This window comes from Equus przewalskii, chromosome 5 (assembly GCF_037783145.1).
Source record: "Equus przewalskii isolate Varuska chromosome 5, EquPr2, whole genome shotgun sequence".
In the NCBI taxonomy this organism is placed as follows: domain Eukaryota; kingdom Metazoa; phylum Chordata; class Mammalia; order Perissodactyla; family Equidae; genus Equus; species Equus przewalskii.
The window spans coordinates 29,935,812-29,947,455 of NC_091835.1; the positions used below are offsets into that span (position 1 = coordinate 29,935,812).

General features: G+C 51.0%; 1 protein-coding gene across 1 annotated transcript in view; it reads left to right on the forward strand.

The window, feature by feature from the left end:
- CACNA2D4 (calcium voltage-gated channel auxiliary subunit alpha2delta 4) overlaps positions 1 to 11,644 on the forward strand; it is a 105,415-nt gene that overhangs the window by 53,776 nt on the left and 39,995 nt on the right. The window contains exons 24-26 of the mRNA XM_070620353.1: positions 939 to 1,034; positions 3,240 to 3,367; positions 9,386 to 9,466. Of these exons, the coding sequence (XP_070476454.1) occupies positions 939 to 1,034; positions 3,240 to 3,367; positions 9,386 to 9,466 (305 nt within the window). The remainder of the gene's footprint in view (positions 1 to 938; positions 1,035 to 3,239; positions 3,368 to 9,385; positions 9,467 to 11,644) is intronic.

Here is an 11,644-nt window from a genome sequence, read left to right on the forward strand (position 1 = left end):
GGGGAAAAGAGGGTGCCAGGGGCTGGGGGTGGGGGAATAGGGAGAGGTGGTAAAAGGATACAAACTTTCAAATATGAGCTGAATAAGGTCTGAGGATCTAACGCAGAACATGGTGACTATAGATGATAACACCGTATTGTATATTGAAATTTGCTAAGGTAGTAGAACTGAAATGTTCTCACCAAAAAAAAAAAAAGATAACTGTGTGAGGTGGTGGATGTGTTAATTAATTAGATGGGGGAATCCTTTCACAGTGTATACGTATATCAAATCACCACAACATACACTTTAAATATCTTACAATTTTATATATCAACTATACCTAAATAAAGCTGAAATTTAAAAAAATTTTAAATGAAGAAGTGATGACATCCACCCTGGTGCCATTGTCATAGCAGCATGGCTTTGAGACTGTGAGAAAAATTAGTCACACTTCAGCTAGCTAATAATTTTTCCCCCAAATCTGGGCAGCAAGTTTGCGTCCCTGGCTCCCTCGGCTCCTCGGGGAACGGGCGCGCTCGCAGGGCTGTCACGCCGCCAGGCTCTGCACGTGTGGTCAGGACAAGTCAGAGCTCGGGAGAGCCCAAGACAGTCTCTCTGCCTGAGTTCTGTCTGTCTCCCAGAGCCAGACACCCCCAAAGCCTAGTAGACAGGTTAGGAGCTGGATCTGAAAAATAGAGGCAGAGGCCGGGGGACCCTGTTAGCAAGGGGAGGTGCTGGCGGCGGGGGAGCCGGTGGACCTGCTGTCGGTGGACCTGCTGTCGGTGAAGGCGGTGCTCCCGGCGGACGGTGAGCGCGCCGTCAGAGCCGCCCGAGTCCGAGGGGCCTGCTGCAGGGACGGGCTCGGCAGACCCTGCAGGCCCTCCCCGACTCCCTGAGCCCTCTTCCTGGCCTGCACTGCCTGGGTGCTGATGACCCCTGCTCTGTCTGCCCCGCAGTGAATTGGAGCACGGCGTGGACGTGGCCTTCCTGGGCACCCGGGCCGGCCTCCTCAGAAGCAGCTTGTTCGTGGGCTCCGAGAAGGTCTCCGACAAGTGAGTCCCGCTGGGCACCCTGGGGAGGGGGTGTCTGCAGGCGTGTTCCTGTGGCCTGTGGGCGGGCAGAGACTTGGACTGCAGCAGGGCAGGAAGCGTGATGGGGTGAGGTTTACAGATTGGGAGAGTCAGAAAAGTAACCCTGGAGGTGTCCCCAGGAGGGGAGGGATGACAGCCCATCAGGGAGGAGAGCAGCCCAGACCTTGAAGCTGGGAGAGTTGATCAGGGATTCACTCCCACAGAGAGACACGCAGAAATTGTTTTCCCCCGTGACTGGTCTCTGTGTAACAGGCTAAATCTTCTGGCCGTGTCCCCTCCTTTTGTCAACAACTTTCCCCATGCCCTAAACCAACAATTCTCAACTGCGGGAGATTTTGCCACCTACCCCAGGGACATTTGGCAATGTCTAGAGACATTTTTGATCGTCACAACTGAGGGAAGGGGGTTTGGCTCCTGGCATCTGGTGAGTAGAGGCCAGGGATGCTGCCAAACATCCAGCACAGAGGACAGCCCCTACAATGATTGTCAGGCCGAAATGTCAGTAGTGCTGAGATTGAGAAATCTTGCTCTAAACAAAGCCCTGATTCTGGAAGAATCCTGTGACACCCAAGGACCAGCCCACCCAGGTATCCTCCTGCCAGAGAGTGCTGTGGCTAAGGGAGGGAGCCAGAGAAGGGTGCTGGGGGCGGGCAGCAGAGCCACCTGCCACTCTGCAAACCAGGAGACTCAAACAGTAGGGGCCACGAGCCACCTGGAGGAGAACAGCCAGGGGGCTCCTGAGCGGACTGGACCCTGCCGTCCTGGCCTCCCACCCACTCAGTGCTCCTCTGGCTAAGTCCAAGCACGCTCAGCCAGGGAGCGCCATCTTTGAGCTGCTTCCAGGACTCTGTGGTGGATCCATGCTTGCAAGAAAGCTGAGGCTTTCTAGGAAAACAAAATAAGTTACTCTTCCCTCTCCCCACCTCCCCTCGGTTCCTGAGGGGTGGAAACAGAGGAAATCATGCTGTTTTACTGACCCTTTCCATGGCCCTGGTGGGGACAGGCCTGATCCAGTGCCTCAGCTGTGGATTCGCCTGAAGGCCTTGAAGGGCCTTCCTCCCTGGCTCACCACCCACTTGTCCGTCCTCATCCCCCTCAACTTCCACTCCCACCAGAAAAGCACACGTCTGTGTCCTGTCTGGCCAAGGCAGACACACCTGCCCTGTGAAGGGTGAAAGCGTTCTCGGTGTCCCCTGCACCTTCTCTTAAAGGCTCTAAGAATGGAAGAGAATAGAAAATGATGCATTACTCTGTGCACTTAAGTCCTTAAAGCCATTGCCTAGAATGAGTAAGTCTGAGTGGTAAAATACAGAAAAATCTGCCCTCCTTTATTTTAGTAGTATAACAATCTCGACACAGACAGGCCTTCCTGAGAATGAACACAGCCACCACAAATGGCTGCACGGGTGGTGCACAGCTCCAGAGGGCTCCCTTCACCTAGATCAGGACGTGCCTGCAGCCCAGGAACTGTGCAACAAGGCAGGTCTGCTTCTGGAATCAGTGTCAGCCAAACACTCTTAGAATCAAACCTCCATTCTCCACCTTGTGGGTTATCCACAAGTAACTTTTTTAATCCCCTGCCAGCTTCTCCCTGCCTCCCACTCTGCTTCTAGATAACACCCCCTTCTGGCGGCTGCTGTGTGTTCAGGGAGTGCAAAACCATAATTAGCAAGGTAAAGCTGCTCAAAAAAACAAAACTCAGAATGCATTCTAAAACCTAGAGGAGCTGACCTCTGAGGTAACCATCTCGGGGGGGGGGGGGGCGGTGGTTATGCCCCTCTCTTGGTGCAGTGACTACAGTCTCCTCTCTCAGTCACCCCAAGGAGCCAGACAAAAAGAAATCAGGCTAGATGCAAAAGAAATACACCAAGCAGGCAAGAGTCTACATGAAGATGGAGGGGATTCTTTCGTCAATAGGCCCTATACCTCTTCTAGCCACTAATGTGCCATCAGCTGCAGCAGCGTTGGAGTCTAGAAAAGGCAAAATGGCTGGAGATCATTTTCTGGGGCACTAGCAGTTTAGGGGCTAATATTTTCTATCTGCAACTCTACCAAAGCAGAGAAATATGGCTCTCTTGGCCCAGCAGGATGACCTTGTATAAAAAAGAAAAAGAGATGAACGTGTTCCCAGATTTGAGGGGAAGTACCAAACCTTTCTCCTTGTAGGAAGTTCCTGACTCCTGAAGACGAGACCAGCGTGTTCACCATGGACCGCTTCCCTCTGTGGTACCGCCAGGCTGCTGAGCAGCCTCCTGGCAGCTTTGTCTTCAACCTCCGCTCTGCAGAGGGACCAGGTAAGCCACCCCTGCGCCCTGGGGCTGGGCAGGACCAGGGCACCTGCCTCCCGCTGTACTCTCAGTGGGGAACAGGAATGAGTTATGGGACAGACCATCCAGAGCCCTGGGCTCCCTTCCTGCCTTCCCTCCTGCACACATGAGCACCTCGAGCAGGCTCGCTTATGCCTTTCCACATGGCTGGTCTCTACCCTGAATATCGGGCAGATCATTTTATTCCCCAGCCAGCAGTCAAGGTTGGCATTTAAAATTCTGACATGGAACAAAGGAAAGAGATTTGACCCAAAAATCAAGAAGAGCTGGATTCTAGCCCAAATTCCAAATAGGAGGATATTGGAAGAGTTGATCTCTAAGATTCTTCTATTTCTAAACATCAGAGTGTCTTTGAAAGTTCCTTAAACCACCCAGATGAAAGCGATAGACTTTATAGCCTCGAAGTCTGCTGTCCTTAGAGTCCGCTGCCCCACCTCGGCTCTTCCCAAACAGAGAAAGCAGCCCAGTCTCCAGCCACCTGGAGTCCCCCGGGAGCCACACCCTGAGCTTCTGGCCTGCTCCTCGGGAACGCCTGGTACTAATGGGGCACCTCCTGGCTGCCAAGCCACCAAGGGCTCAAAGGGTAGGAGCAGGGAGCCAGGATGGGGCCCCATGGACCACGCCAGCAAATCCCTACTAGGCCAAAGATCAGGAAGGGTTTCAGCGCTGCGGGCACCTAACTCCGAACCCCCAGCCTAACTCTGAAAAATGGACACCCCCCCCCCGGCAAAAAAATTAAGTGACTTTAACAGAGCACCAATGAAACTGCAAAATGTTTAGAACAGACAGGGATCTTGGAGGGTAAATCACCCTCTTGGTTTACAATTGAAGAGACTGCAGTCCAGACAGGCTGAGGGGCTCGCCCCAGGGGTCTAAGAGTTTGGGGCAGAGCTAGCTTGCCACCAGGTCACCTCTGGGGGAGCCTGACCCCAGAACAGTGGCGCAAGAGGGCGTAGAAAGTATCCACATCCAGGTGGGAGTAAGCCAGTGAGGAGGGAGAGCAGGCAGGAGAGGAAGCATCTGAAATGAGAGGGGCCGGCTGGGAGTCAGCTTGGAATGAAGAGTTGTACTTCCCCTTCAAGACGTCCCTCCACCAAAACCCTTCCAGCCACCACTTCTACCAAAACTGCCCTCAAGCTTCCTGATGGAGAAATGCCCTGAGCTGACAGCTGGGGAGGCCAGGCCCCAGAGGCTCCTCCTGGGGCTCCAGGCAGCAAGGCGGGGTCCCCCTCTGTGCCCTCTCGATGCCTTCTTCACCTTGTGCTTCAGCCCAGCTCTCCATCCCACGCCTGTTCCCTCCACCCCATGTACCACTAATATGCTTTACAAAACATTTTTCACATATAACTCACTTAATCTGCACAATCCCATAAGAAAATGTTTCGTTCTTTTGTGCGTGGCTGTCCAGTTTTCCCAACACCATTTATTGAAGAGATTTCCTTTCTCCATTGTATGTTCTTGGCTCATTTGTAAAAAATTAGCTGTCTATATATGTGTGGGTTTACCTCTGGGCTCTCAGTTCTATTCCATTGGTGTGTGTGTCTGTTTCTCTGCAAGTACCATTGGTTACTGTAGCTTTGTAGGATATTTTGAAATCAGGGAGTGTGATGCCTCCAGCTTTGTTCTTTTTTCTCAGGATTGCTTTAGCTATTCGGGGTCTTTCTTTGTTCCATCTAAATTTTAGGATTCGTTGGTTGAATGTCATTGGGATTTTGATAGGGATTACACTGAATCCATATATTGCTTGAGGTAATATGGACATTTGAAATATGTTAATTCTTCCAGTCCATGAGCATGGAGTATCTTTCCACTCCTTTGTGTCTTCTACTTCTTTCAGTAATGTCTTATAGCTTTTAGTGTACAGGTCTTTCATCCCCTTGGTTAAATTTATTCCCAGGCATTTTATTCTTTTTTTTGTGATTGTAAATGGGCTTGTTTTCTTGATTTCTCTTTCTGCCACTTTGTTGTTAGTGTATAGAAATGCAACTGATTTTTATATGTTGATTTTGTATCCTGCAACTTTACTGTATTCATTTATTATTTCTAATAGTTTTTTGGTGGATTCTTTAGGGATTTCTATACATAAAATCATGTCATCTGCAAATAGAGACAGTTTTACTTCTTCCTTTCCAATTTGGATCCCTTTTATTTCTTTTTCTTGCCTAATTGCTCTGGCTAGCACTTCCAATGTTATATTGAATAGGAGTGGTGAGAGTGGGCATCCTTGTCTTGTTCCTGTTCTTAGAGGGATGGCTTTCAGTTTTTGCCCATTGAGTATGATGTTGGCTGTGGGTTTGTCAAATATGGCCTTTATTATGTTGAGGTACTTTCCTTCTACACCCAATTTATGGAGAGTTTTCATCATAAATGGATGTTGACTCACTATTTTACACCATACACAAAAATTAACTCAAAATGAATTAAAAACTTGAATGTAAGACCTGAAACCATAAAACTCCTAGAAGAAAATATCGGCAGTACACTCTTTGACATCGGTCTTACCAGTAACTTTTGGAATATGTTTCCTCAGGCAAGGAAAACAAAAGCGAAAATAAACAAATGGGACTGCATCAAACTAAAAGCCTCTGCACAGCGAAGGAAACCACCAACAAAACAAAAAGACAACCTACCAACTGAGAGAAGATGTTTGAAAATCATATATCCAATAAGGGGTTATTATCCAAAAAATGTAAAGAATTCATACAACTCAACAACAAAAAAACAAACAACTTGATTAAAAAACGGGCAGAGGATCTGAATAGACATTTTTCCAAAGAAGATATTCAGATGGCCAACAGGTACATGAAAAGATGCTCAACATTACTAATTATTAGGGAAATGCAAATCAAAACTACAATGAGCTATCACCTCATGTCCTCCAGAATGGCTATTACTAAAAACACAAGAAATAACAAGTGTTAGAGAGGATGTGGAGAAAGGGAACCCTCACACACTGCTGGGAGGAATGTAAATTGGTGCAGCCACTATGGAAAACAGTATGGAGAGTCCTCAGAAAATTAAGACTAGAACTACCATGATTTAGCTATGCCACTTCTGGGTATTTATCAAAAGACACAAAAACACTAATTCACAAAGATGCACACGCCTTCTTGTTCATCGCAGCATTGTTTACAATAGCCAAGACTTGGAAGCAACCCAAGTGCCCATCAACAGATGAATAGATAAAGATGTGGTACATATATACAATGGAATACTACTCAGCCATAGAAAAGATGAAATCTTGCCAATTGTGACAACTTGGATGGACCTTGAGGGTATTATGCTAAGCAAAATGTCAAACAAAAAAAGACAAATACCATATGATTTCACTCATATGTGGAAGATAGATACACAAACACACATAGATACAGAGAACAGACTGGTGGTTACCAGAGAGGAAGAGAGTGAGGGGAAAGCACCTTTATCCCTTTGGGTAAAGGGAGTCATTTGTCTGATGATGGATGGAAACCAGGCTTTTGGTGGTAAACACAATGTAGTGTACACAGAAGTAGAATTATAATGATGCACAACTGAAATCTATATAATGTTATAAACCAGAGTCCTCGATAAAAAAAAAAAAAAGTATTCTTCTTACCCCTCTTCTTAACACGGGGGCAATCTGAGGGTCAGAGAGGTTCTGTGGCCTGGCCAGGATCACACAGCTAGGGAGCCACAGAGGCAGGCTAAACCCAAGGTCTGCCCACCAAAGTCCAGGGTTTTTACTGCACTGAGTGTCGGGCAGGGAGGGGAGGGCAGAGGCAAGTGCTGTCATTCCAGCGAAACCCCACCAGGGAGGTTCTCAAAGCCAGGGTGAAGGACCCTTGCCAGCCGACCTTGCCCACCCCGAGCCCGAAAGGTGGTTCTTCCTTTGGGGAACCATCTATAATAGTGCAAAGGGCTCCCCACAGAGGGGCTCCTGCAGCATCGCGGGGAGGTTCTCTGGGGTGAGGCCCTGTCCCTGCCCCTGCTCGCGGAGACGGGCTCCTTCCTGCCTCCCCGTTACCGCGATGGGGCTGTGGGCTGTGGGCTGCTTGGGAGCTCTTTGTGGCGGTGAGGTAGGAGGGCAGGTGGGTGGGGAACTGAGCCACAAAGAGAGAGGGAGGCTGGCAACTCCAGCAGGGGACGGCTGGGTAGGGAGGCAGGAGCTGGCTCTCTGTTCACACCCTCGCTTACTGGCTTAGCTGAGGCATATGCTTAGAGACACGTGGACACCTCTGCACACTCCCATTCTCCCCCAAGAAAGAAAATAACAATTTCATTTTAATGAGGGCGGAGTCAGGGGACCCTGAGGAGGCCGGGAGTCTGCTCCAAGGGGTGGAGGTTTCCCTCTGCCTCTCCAGGCTGACTCTTGCCCTTTGCCTGGGGCCTGGTGGGCTGAGTTCTGCCCACGTGATGCTGTCTTTTGCAGTCGGTGCCTGAAAACCCGCCAGCACAGAGCAGAGTCTCACCAATGCCCCGGTGGCTCAGGCCTGTTACTCCTGCTTCCACAGCCCCCCTTCCTGGGCCAGCCCCTGGGCCCTGCCCCCCTCCCCCCAGCACTTGGAAGGGTGCTCATTCACCCCAAGTGCTGCACCAGGTAGCTGCTAGATGACCCAGGCGCTGAAATTCCTGACGTCCCCAGAAACTGCGTCATCAGGGCCTTCGCTTGGGTGCTTCCTACAAGCCTGTGTCCGTTGGAGCACACGTACGATGGCAGTTCTCACAGCAGGCAGCCCCCGGGCCTGGAGAATACTGCCGGGGCTCAGCCACATCAGTATCTTCTAGATGCTCCCAGAAGCAAGGTCAGGAAGCCAACTTCTGTGTCCGTTGTGGTCCCTTGCAGCTTCATCGTGGCAAATTCCTAGAGTCAAGGACAACCTTTCTCCTAGAATCAGATTAATTTAGATTTCTGTGAGATATTTGATTACAGCAAGGTGTGATGGGTAATCTTAGCTAAATAGTGGATACAGGAAACCAGTGGTTAATTTAAGTTCCATCACAACTGACACTGTAGTAATCTCCACATGAGATTCTCATGACCTGTTTGATTCCAGCAACATTCGATGTAAAGTTCTAACAAGGTAGTGCTGATAAAATCTTGCCCCTTTCTTGGAATTGTAGTAATGGAACTTGACCTGTAGACAAGAGTGCTTTGAAATCTAATCCAGGTCCATGGACTGATGAAAATTAAGAAGCCCAAGGTCACATACTAGCCTGCACCAGCTCAGAGCCAGAAAGCTCTGTTTTAATGTAGGGCTGAAACTGCCGTCCAAATTCTGCATCTCTAGGGGCTTGATTCTCCTAAAAGAGGTGGAAGAGCAACTCAAGCAAGCCCCTTGCCCTTCTGGAGCCTGGCAGAGTGCCCCAGAAGGGCAGCGAACAGCTGGACAGCAGGCAAAAGTCATGGTGGGTTGTGTCGGGTTGGCCACCAATGATCAGGATTTATGGCGTGCCTTGGATGTGTCAGACGCCAGCCAGCCTTCTGTGCCTGATGCAGCCCTGGTGTCTGGCTTCCTGAAGGGGCTGTCAGTGTCACTCTGACTCATGTGACAGATGAAGGACAACCCAGGGTCAGCCACCACCAAGTCCTGGAATGCAGCCTCTCTGCTCAAAAGGATCGTTTGACACAACACAAGTCTTCTGGGTGGGACGGGTCACAGCAAGGTCCCTGAGCATAAGGCCGGCAGCCGCAGACAGATGTGTTGCCTTGACAAAGAGCAAACTCACAGTGTCCTGGTGGCACTGCCAGCACTGTGTTGTCTAGGTGTCCAGGGACCTGGGTGTCTGTATCTGGCAGGTTCAGAGCTGCACAGAAAGGTGGGCAGCGCCTGACACTTGGAAGGCGCTCTGCCAAGACCAGCGGGTGACAGCACAGAGACAACGTCCCCAAAGCCCACCCACCCAAGGGGCGTCCTCCCCTAGCACTTACGCTGGTCCTCTCGGCCTCCCCCAGCCACCACGCTCCCCCATGCTGAGAAAGTGACTCAGCAACTTTTGTTTCCTCAGAAAGTCCAGGCGAGCCGGTGGCAGTAACTGCGAGCACAGCTGTAGCCGTGACAGTGGATGAGAAGACAGCCATCGCTGCAGGTAGGGGCCGCCCTTTGTGTCGCTGAGCCCGGGAGGGAGTCAATGCCAGGAGGAATGCACACGGGAATAGCAGGAGGAGCCGTGCCTGTGGTCTGCAGGGGCCTCAGTCCTCCAGCTGTAAGTTTTCCCAGGTGAAATGTGGGACCGAGGAGGAATGGAGTCTTCCCAAGGCACTGTGTTTATAAAACCCTAAAACCTTAGACCTAAAAGAATTTATGAAGAGAGTGAATGAAGCCCAGAGAGGTTAAGAGTTCTGCTCAAGGTCACACAGGACAGAGACTACAATCCAAACCTCCTTTCCACCCCTCTGCATGCTACCTTCCTCTTCCGTCACCATGGGTCTCATGCCCCAGTGAAGAGAGAACTGAGCTTATGACTCAGGCCCTAAGTAAGAGCTCAGTATGTGTGTTCAGTCCATGCCAGGCACCTCGGGAACTGCTTCCCGCGTGCATTCCCATTTAGCTCTCTGGGTGATCCGATGGCGCCAATACTCTTGGCTCCATTTTACAGATGAGGAAACTGAGACACAGAAAAGTTATTTGCCCAAAGTCCCACAGCTAATAAACGTTGAGGCTAGACTTTGAACCCAGATCACCTCTCTCTAAGGCCCAGCTTCACTACTCTGTATTGCAATCTGCCTCAAATGTGATGAGAGCATCCCGTGACCCTCACAAGCTACCCCTGACTTTGTACCTTCTTGGAGCCTACAAAAGTCCTTGGCATGTGTCTCACTGTCTGGGAGGTGTCAGGCCTGTGCAGTGAAGCCCTCCTCATCCTGGTCTCAGCTTCCAGGTCTTAGACCCGGCTGTGTCCTGAAAAGTTGTGCGATCCGGTGGGCATCAGGCATCAGCCATGGTGGATCCTTGAATCAGCCCCTGTCTTGCTCGCCCAGGGGCCCCCAGCCAGGGCAGGACGCCTACAGCTGGCGTGGGGCAGGGCAGGCAGGCCCGGGGTGCCTTCTCCCTCCTGGCTGACTTCCGGGCGAAGGGGATGGAAGAAGCAGGCTGGAGTCAGGCAGAGACTGTCCGACTCTGTCTTCCTGCCTCAAGGAGGGCACAGGGCCATCCTGAGCCAGGCTCACGGGCTTCTTTTCCACCCTGGGATGAGAGGTGGGAGAGAAAGACTCTGTCTAACGGTTAGACGCCTTCGTCAGGAAGCACTGGCCTCCTTGCTGCCTTCAGGATGCAGCTCTGGAGGGGACCCATGCCCTCCCCGCTGCCTTTGTTCCCTAGCCCATGGCATGCTAATTCCAGACCCACATCTAGGCCAAAGTTTGACCCCAGGCTTTGCTTCCTAGAGACTGTTCTGTGGTCCCAGCTGAGTCTGTACCTGTCCTGCCCTCTCCATGACGTGGGCCTTCTCAGCATCTGTGCCCCTGAAAGTCTAGGAAAGAGAAGGGGCCGGGGGTCAGGCTGCTGGCTGCGCTCTCCTGCACTCTCCAATTGTTTGATATCATTTTTAACTCAGAGCTGAATTGGAGCCATGAGGGGTTGCCATAGAAACTGTGTCCTGGTGCCTCTGGTTTAACTCACTGCAGACAACCACTCTGATGCTCTGGGGCACATGCATGTGACAGGAAAAGGATGAGCCGCTGGAGACTTCATACTTCAATTTTTTTTTTTTTGGTCTCTTTTTGTAATCTCCTCTCCTTGGCCTACGGCTCAGCCTCCCTGATCAGGAGCCAGCAGGGGCTTGTAGCTCAAGGTGGGTAGGCAGCTTGTTTGCTGTCCTGGGAGCAGCTTCCCTTGGACAGTGGTGGCACTGTGTGCATGTGAGCTCCAGGACTGGGTGAGCACAGTGACTGGTGGGCAGGCCGCATGTGTGATCTGCGCACTGAGCAAAGGGGAGAAGATGGGAGAAGGACACTCGGACCAGCTAAGGGGTAGCTCCGGGCCAGGCAGGTGTGTATCTATTGCCACGAGTTCTTGTGGAAGGACAGATGAATGAGAAGGATCATCTTAGTCTCTAAGCAGGTGATTTATCAGCAGTTTATGCAAGATTTCTAATCTGCAAGTGTGTTTCTCTAGCACATGTCCTGCAGTATGTGTGTGCCCCTGTACGGAGGCCTTCGTGCGGTGGGCCTGCTCTCTGGAGCTGCCTGAGGGCTGCTCCTTCGAGTTCCTACGCTGCAAATGGGCGTGGCCATGAGACCTCTGCGCCTGCCCACGGCACAGTGAC